At 47.7% G+C, this 12,747-nt stretch overlaps 1 protein-coding gene across 4 annotated transcripts in view; it reads right to left on the bottom strand.

The window, feature by feature from the left end:
* TRAPPC10 (trafficking protein particle complex subunit 10) overlaps positions 1 to 12,747 on the bottom strand; it is an 89,330-nt gene that overhangs the window by 17,940 nt on the left and 58,643 nt on the right. For 3 of the 4 annotated variants that reach the window (XM_077879363.1, XM_077879366.1, XM_077879365.1), the window contains 6 exons: positions 11,158 to 11,298; positions 10,745 to 10,857; positions 7,315 to 7,829; positions 6,147 to 6,288; positions 4,944 to 5,102; positions 3,920 to 4,149 (listed from right to left, as the gene is read on the bottom strand). In XM_077879363.1, coding sequence (XP_077735489.1) covers positions 3,920 to 4,149; positions 4,944 to 5,102; positions 6,147 to 6,288; positions 7,315 to 7,829; positions 10,745 to 10,857; positions 11,158 to 11,298 — 1,300 coding nt within the window. The remainder of the gene's footprint in view (positions 1 to 3,919; positions 4,150 to 4,943; positions 5,103 to 6,146; positions 6,289 to 7,314; positions 7,830 to 10,744; positions 10,858 to 11,157; positions 11,299 to 12,747) is intronic. The other variant, XM_077879364.1, reaches the window with a different exon arrangement.

Genomic DNA, 12,747 nt, shown 5'->3' with positions numbered 1-12,747 from the left:
GGACGGGGAGAGAGAGGGAGGGAGGGAGGGAAGAAGGGAGGGAGGGAGGGGGAGAGAGAGAGAGAGAGATGCAGGGACACAGGCAGAGGGAGAAGCAGGCTCCAGGCAAGGAGCCCAACATGGGACTTGATCCCGGGTCTCCAGGATCACGCCCTGGGCTGAAGGCGGTGCTAAACCACTGAGCCACCTGGGCTGCCCACAATTCCTCCTCTTAAAGTAGGTCTATATTGCTATGAACTTCCCTCTTAGAACTGCTTTTGCCACAACTCCTAGATTTTGGTATGTTACATTTCCATTTTCATTTGTCTCAAGGTTTGTTTTGATCTCTCTTGATGTGATCTTTGGCCAATTAGTTGTTCAGTAGCATGTTGTTTAATCCCCCACATATTTGTGAATTTTCCCATTTTCTTCATGTAATTAATCTCTAGTTTCATAGTGTGGTGTCAGAGAAGATGCATGATGTGACTTTAACCCTCTTAAATTTATTAAGACTTGTTTTGTGGCCTAATACACAATCTGTCCTGGAAAAATGTTCCATGTACACTTGAGAAGAATGTGTATTCTCTGTTGCCTTTGGATGAATGTTCTGTAAATATCTGTTAAGTCTACTTGGTCTAATGTGACACTTATGACTAGTGTGTCCTTACTGATTTTCTGTCTGGGAGATCTATCAATTGACATAAATAAATGTGGTATTAAAGTGTTGTTGAGGATTTCTGCACATATGTTCATCAGAGATACTGACCTGTATCTTCTTTGTCTTTTGTTATAACCTTTATTTTCAAGTCTATTTTGTCAGATAAAAGCAGAGCTGCTCCAGATTTCTTTTAGGTTTTGGTTTCACTTTAGTCTGTGTGCCCTGTCTGAAGTCTCTTGTAAACATTATATAGATAGGTCTTGATGTTTTTTACCCATTCAAGCCACTCCTTGTCTTTTGATTGGAAAAGTTAGTCCATTTACATTTAAAGTAATTGTGGGTAGACATGTGCTTGGTGCCATTTTGGTTAATTGTTTTCTTTCAGTTTTTGTAGTTTCTGTTCCTTACTTCTCTGCTTTCTAATCCTTAGTGGTGTGATGCCTTTCCTTGGCAGTATGCTTATATTTCTTTTTCTTTATCTTTTCTATGTTTGCTACAGGCTTTTGCTTTGTGGCTACCATGAGGCTTACATGTAACAACTTATGTTTATAATCTACTATAAGTTAATAACTTATTTCTAAAGCTCAATATTTTTACTCTCCCTCACCCCCACATTTGATGTTTTTTTCCTCTGATGTTTTTGATCTCACACTTTACATCTTTTTATCTGTGTATTCCTTAACTAATTATTGTCATCATAGTTATTTGTACTACCTATGTCTTTTAACCTTCATAGTAGCTTTATAAGTGCTTAACCCATTATACTTTTCCTATATATTTATCTTGTCAGTGAGATTTGTTCTTTCACATGTGTTCTTGTGAATATCCTTTCTTTTCAGCTTAAAGAAGTCCCTGGAACATTCCTTATAAAGCCAGGTAAGTGGTGAGGAACTCTGTTAGCTTTTGTTTCTCTGGAAAACACTTTATCTCTCATCACTTCTGAATAATCACTTTGCCTGGGCAGCCCGGGTGGCTCAGCGGTTTAGCGCCTGCCTTCGGCCCAGGGTGTGATCCTGGAGACCCGGGATCGAGTCCCACGTTGGGCTCCCTACATGGAGCCGTTCTCCCTCTGCCTGTGTCTCTGCCTCTCTCTCTCTCTCTCTCTCCCTGTGTGTGTCTCATGAATAAATAAATAAAATTTTTAAAAAATAATAATAATCACTTTGCCTAACAGAGTATTATTCTTAGTTAGAGATTTTACTTTCAGCACTTTGACTGACTGACTTTCAGGTCAGTTCCCCTGACCTGCAAAATTTCTGCTGAAAAATCTACCATTAGACTTAGGGGAGGGGGATCCCTGGGTGGCGCAGCGGTTTGGCGCCTGCCTTTGGCCCAGGGCGTGATCCTGGAGACCCGGGATCGAATCCCACATCGGGCTCCCGGTGCATGGAGCCTGCTTCTCCCTCTGCCTGTGTCTCTGCCTCTCTCTCTTTCTCTCTGTGTGACTATCGTAAATAAATAAAAATTTAAAAAAAAAAAAAAAAAAAAAAAGACTTAGGGGAGGGTTCCTTGTATGTAATAAATTGTTTTTCTCTTGCTGTCTTTTTATTTTTTTTTAACCTCCTTCCCCCCTGCCCCACCCCATCTCTTGTTGCTTTTAAGATCCTCTCCCAGTCTTTAATTTTTGACATGTAATTATAATATGCCTTGGTGTGGGTTTCTCTGGGCTTCTTGGATCTGGATATGTTTCCTTCTGCAGATTAAGAAATTTTCAGCCATTACTTCTTCAAGATTTCTTACCTTTTCTCTCTCTCTTCTCCTTCTGGAAGCCCTACGATCCAAATAACAGTCTGTTTCCATTTGTTCTATAAGCCCCTAAGCTATCTTCACTTTTTTCATTCTTTTTTCTTTTTGCTGTTCTGATTGACTGAGTTCCACTGCCTTAACTTCAAGCTGACTGATCCTTTCTTCTGCTTCATCTAGTCTATATTTCAGTTCAGCTATTGGAGTCTTCACTCTGTGACTTCTATCTGTACATTCTGATACTTCCCATTTCTTTGTTAGGTTCTATGTTCATCTGTTTTTCTCTCATGTGGTGAGCATCTTCATGAGCATTACTTTGAACTCCTTATCAGGTAAATTTCTTTTCTCCAATTCATTAAGATTTTTTTTTCCTGAGGTTTTACCCTGTTATTCCATCACTGGAACATATTCTTCTGTTCATCCTGCTGGACTTTCTGTGTCTATATAGTACATGGCATAACCACCTTTCCCAGTCTTAGAGGTGCAGCCTAATGTAGGAGCTGAGCCTCATAATTCAATCTTGTTCCAGTTTTTGGTTGTCGCTCAAACCTTTGTGCTGTCCAAGGGCTTACTATATTTTTAATACCTCCTAGCAGGTGAGGCATGTGCCAAGACTTGTCATTGTCCTAGAGGGGAGTATCTCAGCACCTAGACACAGGGTGACTGGAAGCCAGACCCACAGGCAGCAGCTTTTTAAAGTATGCAAATACGTATACTCCTATGGGACTGCAAGCATACGGTTCTACATGTGGACTGCAAGGGTACAGTTCTATGTGTTAAAAAGTCCTCAGGGCATCCCTGGGTGGCTCAGCGATTCGGTGATTTGGTGCCTGCCTTCAGCCCAGGGCGTGGTCCTGAGGTCCTGGGATCGAGTCCCACATCAGGCTCCCTGCATGGAGCCTGCTTCTCCTTCTGCCTGTCTCTGCCTCTCTCTCTGTGTGTGTCTCTCATGAATAAATAAATAAAATCTTAAAAAAAAAAAAAAAGTCCTCAGAAGTGGTATTTATGTTATAAGACATGGACACACCTGAAAAAGCACAATGGTAGAGATGCGTTCCTTGAGCTGAGGATCTGGGACAAAAGTTCATGGATCTTTCAGGTAACTGTCAATAAACACCAACATCAAAGCATATAATGATAGAGCTTCCTCTTTGCTAAGTCTGACCTGACTTTCAGTGGACAGAAACCAAAGCATGTCAAGACACAGAACTCACTCTAGCCTGTTCACCAAGACAAATGGACTACAGACCCAAACTTACCTCCCCTAAGCAAACATGCTCTCTCTTCTAATAAACTGTCCTCCCCCCTGGAGTTGGTATAGAAAACTTAGAGCCTGTTTGGCTTTGTCCTTGCAAGGTGCACCCTTTATCTAAGAAGGGGTGATTCAAAGATATAAATGCTAACCCCAATGAGAGGATGTGGAATCGGGAATGGGAAGTGTGCCACTTCGACACAAGTCATCTCTTAAGTACTGTCTTTCAGAACAAGCACAAAGGCAGAGGCTGCCAGCGCAGGCTGGGCACTTCCAGCCCTCCTTACTTTATGGTCTGTGGTAGCCATGCAGTAGCCAGCTTTCTGTGTGTCCTTATGCTTCCTGTGGGGCTCTGTTACCCCCAGCGTGCTGCTGTCTCCTCCAGTTACTGGAGCTGAAGGTAAAGAGAGAACTTCCAGTTCAAATTCAATCATGTGGTACGCAGGAGCAGCAGGCAGGCTGATGCTTGTGACCTTGTCAGACGACTGAACCCGGAGCGACACATCAGAAGCCTTTTCTAGGAAAGACAGAAAAAGTCACTTCTAACACATTCCCTGTTTCCTTGTTCCTTTCTCTTCTAGTAGGTGACAGGCCCAGCCCAACTCCCGCTGCTCCTACGCACCTGGAAGAGTGTATCTAAGAAGGATTAAGGTGGGAGGGCAGAGGCAGGAAAATGAGAAACGAACACCCTCTCAGACACTAATGTCGTATAAGTTGGCTGGTTGTAGACCAGACACGGCCACTGCGCTAAGTCTAAACACAGAGAAGGGACACTTCCCACGTGGCCCACCCATGTGCTGTGTGTTTCCCTGTACAACATGCTCCCATTCCACTCCACTATCAGACTGGCTCCCATCCAGAATGAGAGCAGGTCCTTGCGTCTCCAGACCTCCTGCCTGGGAACCAGGGGAGATGGGACTTTTCTAGGGCTTCTGGCCAGTGCCTGAAAAGGCCTATTTTCTTTTACTTTTCGGTGAGGAGGGTAAAGGAGGTAGGAAGAGACTGCAGGCTGGCAAGGCTTCATCTAGGACCAGAGGCCCTGTCCGTGATGCTGCATCAGAAGCCCTTAGCTAGGTCACACCGCCTGGCCACCCAGCACACACATGGCTTTGCCTATTCATCCCAAATACGAAGGCCCGCCCAAGGTCAGGGTCCCAGCCCACCTACAGGCAGGACGTTGCCAAGAAAGAGTCGCAGGGAGAAGGGATCCTCAGACACCGCCTGCGGATGGCCGGGACCACGGGCGCCTTACGGCCTCACAGTGCGCAACAATGGCAAGGGTCCGCCTTCACCGGGTGACTGCCGCCTCACCTCTTGTGTTGGAGTAGATCACTGCTCTGTTCTCTGCATGACACAGGATGAGCATGGCTTCTGCGTTGCTGAGCTGGAGGCTGTCCCCGTTTTTTACTGTATAATGGCCAGTAGTGACAGTGAACTTTACCTTCTGAGGAATACCAGCCAAAAGGCTATCTGAAGGGAAAAAGACGGCAATCAGCATCATGATCAATCAACGGAGGGCCTGGTGTGAGGCAAAGAGGGTGCTCTGCTTCTTCTGTTAGAGGGCTGGTCCCTGCAGATACTCTCCGTTTCACTCCTGTTCCACCCCTCCACCCTCACTTTTCATCTCGATTACAAGGATGCAGAGTTGAGGGGGGCTTTGCTGGCAACATGAGAACCTGAGTCTCAGAGGCACCAGAGACAGAGTCAGGGCTCACGGTGGCAACCACATCTATGAACGTCCCAAAATGTTAGTGAGAGAGATGCAGGTAAGGAGGCTAAAGAACAGACTAATGAAATCGAATGTACTGGTGCTACTCAGAATTGTTCTGGCTTTTCTAGGTCAGACCTTCAGAACCCACTGGGTGGAAGGTGTGGCTACTGCTCTCCTCGGGACAGAAATGGGGAGGGCGGAGATGGGCTGAGGTCCCCCGGAGTCCTGTGCCAGGGCAGGCAGAAGGGAGAAGGCGAGAGATCAGGACCCAGGAGGAGGAGTGGCCAGATGAGAGGGACGGGAAGGCACGGGCAAGAACAGGAGTGAGGGCCGTGGACAGGAGCAGGGGCGGGAGCACCAGCGGCTGGTCCCGGGTGAGGTTTGGGGTGTCCCAGGCCCTCAGAGTGGCGGTGCTCAGCTCTCCTCGTGAGCGCTCCTCCAACGGAACCGTCAGAGAGGCTGGGCGACATCTCAAGGCCTTTCCTGGCAGCCGGGGAGACTTCAAAATCAGAAAAGTAAGGAGTATGGACACACTGAAAAAAATGTCTTCCTTGAATTTGTTTTCCCAAATCAAGAAATGAGCCAAATAAATACATCCTATTCAGCCTGGACAACTGAGAAATTCACTCGTTAGTGTTCTAATCGAGTGCCACATGGTCTTTGATCATTTGTTTCCAACTCCTTCCAATTGCAGGACTTAACGGAGGGGAGGACAGCAGCTTTGGATGGGACTCCCGTGTAGGGAGGGAAGCGCAGCGCGGCCCGCGGCGAGAGCGGCCCGGCTCCCCCGGCGGCCCACTCACCGGCCAGCGGCTCCACGTGCAGCTGCGGCTCCTGAGAGTACACGTCGTACTGCACCCGCGGGGACAGGTGAGGCAGGACGAACCACACGGGGCCCACTGAGGCGCGCAACTGCCGCAGCGTGTATGTTCCAGGCTCCTTGGCCTACGGTCAAAGTCGGGTGTTCAGAAAGTTACCCCCCGCTCTTGTAATGGGCTTCCCAAGGGAAGGCTGCGCCACCATCCCTGAGATGCCTGTTTTCCTTACCCTCTCACCTATTACTCGATGCTTCTACCTCAGCCTGTGGGCCATTTGCCAGAGCCCTCAGAGTCTCTTGGTCGAAAATTTTCTGAGTAACTGATGCTTAAATCTGCCTGTCCGCTTCTAAGAACGTACTTTCAATTTAATAAATGTCATCTGTGGCATTCTCTTCTGAAAGGGGTATTTTGTTGTTGTTTTTTGCTTCTTTTTTTTTTTTTTTTTAAGATTTTATTTATTTATTCATGAGAGACCAGAGAGAGAGAGGCAGAGACACAGGCAGAGGGAGAAGCAGGCTCCACGCAGGGAGCCCGACGCGGGACTCGATCCCGGGTCTCCAGGATCATGCCCTGGACTAAAGGCCGCGCTAAACCGCTGAGCCACTGGGGCTGCCCTGAAAGAGGTCTAATGGAACCTTCTGCCTGAGATCTGAGACCTGCTCTGAGCCTAGACTAAGGCCTAGTGACAACAGCTGCACTTTGCACTGGCCGAGTCCTCGTGGCTCAAGGGGGCCTCACGGGACACGCTGCCTGAGGGGAAGATTTGTATCAGAGCAGGTGCCGCTGTTTTGATATCCACGCAGCCAGTGAAAGGAAAACAAAGTTTGACATGAAACCGTGCCATCTTCTCTGGAATGTCATTTCAACAAATGAGGGTATATTTTAATACAAAGGGGAAAAACTCTCAATCCAGTGAGAGCAAACAGAATTACCCATGGTAAGAACTTCTTGCAAAATGCATCAACTGTCATAAAATTGTGTGCATATAAAAAATTTTTTTAAACATTAGGCTATTTTTCTTTAAGGATATAAACAAAAACGAGGGTAACACACCGAGGCCTCTACAGGATTCTCACCACACTTCCAACGGCTCTGGCAAGCTTGAAACCCTTCCTGACCATCTTTCAAGTCAGCTCCTCACCCCGACACCTACCTGTGTCCTGAACGTGATCCTATTGGCCCCCGGCTCCAGTGTTACGCCGCTGCATTTCAGCACGTGGGCCCCATCCTCCAGAGCCACACCTGATGGTGTTTCCAGAGAAGCGCTGCTCTCCTGTCTTCTCAGGAGCATATGGACATTTTTGCATATAATCCCTGTTGTGTTCAAGGAATTATCAGAAGGACTCCTCTCGAACATCTCATACAACTCCAGCGCTGGTAAGTTGTTTTGGGATGCGGGGAAAGGCGAGGTCTCCACCGGAAAGTTAATAATCCCGTTGGACGTCTTGTGCTTGGTAAGCCACTCAGCGGTCTTCCGGTAGTTGTTTTTCTCGATGCTGAAGTGGACGTTGATGGCGATCTGCTCCACGTAGACGGGGATGGGCATCTGACTGCACATGGTTATCTCCACGGACAAAACACCGCCCACGTGGACCACAGCGTTGGAAGGGGTAAAATGGAGGTCTCTCAGTTGTGCAAAACAATGCAGAGGGAGTACTATTTTGTGACCTGTAAACGCACATCACCACGAGTTACTCGCCATGTCTCACTCTAGACCACCTAGAGGCAGCAGGGCCTTGGTTACTGCCAGGCCTGTTGGAATAGACTCAACGTGACAGGCAAGAAGCACTGCTATTCAAGAGAGATGGCCTAAAACCTCCCGACCCCATACTATCTTCACACACCAAAACACATTATATTGTCAAAAGGAGAACATAAATGGGTGCCTAGATAGCTCCTGGAAATCATAAAATCTGAAAATTAAGGACTGTAAGTTCTGAACCTGAATTTCAAAACAATATTAGTAAACAGTCCAATCCTCAGAGCTGTTTTGAAGAATCCCACCACTTTCTCACCTACATAAAGAAATTCTCAAGTAACGATGTCTATATCTGCCCATCCTCTACGCCTTCCCCCGCAATATATCTGGAAATAAACCCAGGTGCTTGCCAACCTATGAAGTCAGCTAATGAAGTGGGGAGCCCCACCTCCTAAACTCCAAGAGGGCACTGAAGCCCCAGCCCCACAGTGACTACAGGGCAGCACATACTCTGGCCTCCTTTCTACAAGCACCTGGCTTGTTGAGAAAATCCACAAGGCCACCGGACTGACTGGTTAAGTGTTTAATAAATACCAACCAACTAAAGGAAGGACGTGCAGAGATTAGTGTCCTAAAAGCACAAGAAAACAGTGAACAATCACAGAATATTTTATTCATACAGAGACGTCAAGGAATGCTGGCAGGAGAAGCAAAACTCCACAGGATCACAGACCTGTCACGTGGTTCTACCAATGACCATTCTGGACACGTTACAGAATCTACAAAAACAAACCAGGCCATGTTGCTCCGGGGAAACCCACTTAGATGGCTCAATGTGAGTGAAATACACCCCAGTAATCAACGACCCTATCTACCTAAGGCCAAAATCTTTGGAAACACTGGGCTTTCAAGAAGTTAGTAACCGCTATGGGCTGCACTGTGGTCTGCCTCTGAAGTGGAAGCCCAAACCCCCAATGTGACGGTACATGGAAGCGGGTCCTTTGGGAGATAATCAGGTTTACGTGAGGTCATGAGGAATTAGTGTCTTTCTCAGAGGAGACACTGCAGTGGTCCCTTGCTCTCTCCTCTCCGCCCTCCCCACCCCAAGCCCATCTCTGTCCTTGTCTCTCCCACTGCCACGTGAGGACACATCATGGAGAGATGTATCATCAGAAACCAACTTTGCTAGCACCTTGACCTTGGACGCCTGGCATCCAAGATGGTGAGAAAGAATGTCTGATGTTTAATTTAAGCATTTGGTCTCTGGCATTTTCTTATAGCAGCCGGGTTGACTAAGGCAGTAATTATTTTACATAAGTACTCTCCTTGATCAACTAGACACGAGGAGCGAAATGTCACAATAAATTTAACTTCACCACACCACACCATCTGTGAAGTAAATCTGCCAAATCATTAGCCTAAATCTAAGCCTTTCAGACCTACCTTCCTGCAGATGCTCCTATGAGGAGACACTCAACAAATTCCAGAAGGTGGGAAAGCCCATGAGGTAACTGACTCCAAGTCTTTAAAATGTCAGTGCCTTAAACCCAGGTGTCACATAACTGAATGGATAAATGGAACGTGTCCATCTCTACCACGGACTATTACTCAGCCACAAGAAGGAATGAAGCACGGACACGGGCTTTGACATGGGTGAGTCCTAACAACAAGATGCTCGGTGACATACTGTAGTCACAAAGGATCCCACGTGGTATGGTTCCACTCGCGTGAAATACCCAGAATAGGGGTCTATAGAGACACAAAGTGGATCAGTGGTTGCCAGGGGCTGGTGGGGGTGGCAGGAGGAAGGCTGGGAAGAAGTATGAGGCTTCTTTTTGGGGAGATAAAAATATTCTAGAATTAACTCTATAGCAATGGCTGCTCATATTTGAGAATATACTCAAAGCCACTGACTTGTACACTGTAAGTGGGTGAATTCTATGTCAGTAAAGCTGGCATATTAAAAAAGGAAACAGAAATGGGAAGAACTAGGGGATCCCTGGGTGGCTCAGCGGTTTGGCACCTGCCTTCGGCCCAGGGTGTGATCCTGGAGACCTGGGATCGAGTCCCATGTCGGGCTCCCTGCATGGAGCCTGCTTCCCTCTCTGCCTGTTTGTATGTCTCTCTCTCTCTCTGTCTCTCATGAATAAATAAGTAAAATCTTAAAAAAAAAAAAAAAAAAGAAATGGGAAGAACTATTCTAAATTAAAAGAGAATTGAAGTACAGCAATCAAAGGCAGCAGCATGTGGTCCCCGACTCGACTCCACTAAACATTAGAACTTTGTTAGAACCTCGTTCTTCAGCTGGTTGGGGGCACCTCTGATTTCAGAAGGCCACGCGAAGCGGCTCCGTGGTGAAGCTCAGCAGTAAGACAGCATGGATCCACGTTTGCCACACAGCTGCTGAGCCTAGGTGTTGAGCCGATGTCACACGCTGTGTTAGCCTTTCTACTTTGCTATAGCATTTGAACATTTTCACGAGAAGTTTTAAAAGTCACTCTGACCCGGGCCATGTGTCAGCTCAGTATCTCTCATAAGGAAATGGGACAAAGACCTGATGGTCTCACCCATATATTTCTTAAATATATGACTTAAAAAACAAAACGAAGGAAGAAACAAAAAACAGACAACAAAACAACAGACTCCTAAATACAGACCAAAGTGCTGGAGGCAGAGGGGTGGCAGGTGGGGATGGGCAAACAGAGGGACGGGAGTGCACCTGCGGCGAGGAGGTGCTGAGCATGAGGAATGTGGAGAAGTGCTAACTCCCTCTATCCTACACCCAAACTAACAGAAAGCTGTACGATAGCTAGACTTCAATATAAACAAATAAAACAAACAAACAAAAAAGGTTTGTAAAAGCCCCCCAAAGAGCGAGTCTGACCTGGGCTATCTGTCTGGCGGCTGGCAAAGCTGAGGATCTCTTGGCAGAAGTGTTTCCGCTCCTCTTCAGTTAGGTGGTGGTCGCTGGCCAAAAGGCTACTGGTCTGAAGGTAGCTGGACGGAGAGTCAAGGGGTCTGGGAAAAGGACCCCACCCCAAGTGGCACTGGGTGCAACCCGCTCCACGGTCCCTGGAGTCCCCAGGTGCAGCCCCGTGGGGATCCTGCTTGGGCTAAGTTACCAGGAACTTAAAGGGAGATCAGACACGTCAACTCTGCACCTAATTTATCATTGGACACGGTACGTAAGTACGAGGTAAGCTTTTCCTCTCTGAACTACTAGGTGCTTATTAAACACCCCCTGCGGGCACAGAAACCAGGTTCCCCTCTCGAGGGAATAACAGATTTAAAGGATACTTCTCAGTTTGTCCAAGATGTTTCTGACATTCGGCGAGTTGCTTCCTTGTGTGTGTGATGGGGAGCGCCCAGCCCTCAGCCAGGTAATTTTTCAATGCTCCTTGAAGATAGATTTCTGCCTTTTGTGGAGATTTTTTCCTCCTTGCAAATCAACAAACAGAAGCTGTCGTCATGGTTCACAATCATCATAACCTGCCCGCCACCCTCTGCAAGCCCATGCCGTGACACTGCGCCATCCTAGTCCTTCCCTGACCTCCCCAGAGGGAGGGGCGGACCCACTCGGGAGCGCATGAGCAGACCTGACACACGTGCTGGTGAGAAGCCCTCACGCTGTGCCCAGCATCGCACCCTGGCCAAAGGACTTTCACAGGGAATCTCAGGGTGACAAGACGGCGCTGCTCCCTACTGCGAGCTGACACAGAACACTGAGGGTAAGGCAAGGGAAGGACGTGTCCACAGGCACGCAGCTAGTTAGCCAGGAAGCTCTGAATCTCAGCCGGTGCCACACCACCCGCTGAAGACAGACACGCACAGAAGCCGTCTGCAGGGCCCAGAGGGAGACGCTGAAAACTCAGGCGAACAGCCTGAGCAGGCTGCAGAGATTTACAGAGAACTCTGGAGAATTTAAATAGCAACACATATCACCCAGGAGAGGATCTTCCAGTCCCAATTTAAACTGTCAAGATGTTCAGAATAAAACAAGTTTACAGCACAGCTGAGGAGAGCCGGCCAAAGCCTCGGTGCCGATACCCACCCGGCCCTTCCCCGAGGGGCCGCAGCTACCGAACTCACGGGACCAAGGCCAAGGCCAAACAAGCACTCCCCTTTCTAGGCACCCCTGGGAGAGAGACATCCCAGCATTCACCACCCTACTCTTATTACAGAAATGAGAGCTCTCAAATTCTCAAATTACATAAATTTTCAAGCTCTCAAACTACGTGTTGGTGGTCCTATGTCCTCATGTTTCAGAGGGGTCAGAACCTTCAATACTTCCTCCGTCACTAGCTCCAGCCAAAGCCTCGTACGTCCTAGAGCAGGGAATCTACAGGCCGTTCCTCAGCCCCAAGAGTGGAGGCCAGCGCGCCCAGCTAGTCTGTGGAGGCTGAAGCAGCACCCGAGTCTCTGGTCGGCAGACCGGTGCCATTCCGCGGGGGCTCCCAGGCGCAGGATACACTAGCGTCCAGGCGGGCCCACTCACAACATCTGAGGCTGCGGCTTTTTGCTGTTAACAGAACCCTTACTCCTCAGGTTCCCTAGATGGAGACTCGGGACCTGCCAAATTTAACCCCTGACTGCCCACAGCCAGGTGTGTGCCTGGCTAACTGCTCCAACCACATCTGAACACCAGGAAGTTTACTCAGATGATCTACGAATCCCTCTGCAGCCACTTTAATCAGTGAAATTATTCTTTCTGGTTTCATCTAATAAAATTACTTCATTAATTATACATTTCAAGAAAGCATTTCAAGCACACACTTGAGACTTAAACATCGTTTCCCTTATAATTTCTATCCCTTTCCAGGGCTTGCTCTGAAATAGCAATTATGCTGCCAGATACGGTTTCTACTCTTCAATAGGCTGATTTTATCA

Source organism: Canis aureus, chromosome 30, assembly GCF_053574225.1.
Source record: "Canis aureus isolate CA01 chromosome 30, VMU_Caureus_v.1.0, whole genome shotgun sequence".
Taxonomy (NCBI): Eukaryota; Metazoa; Chordata; class Mammalia; order Carnivora; family Canidae; genus Canis; species Canis aureus.
This window is presented reverse-complemented; position numbering and strand designations above follow the sequence as displayed.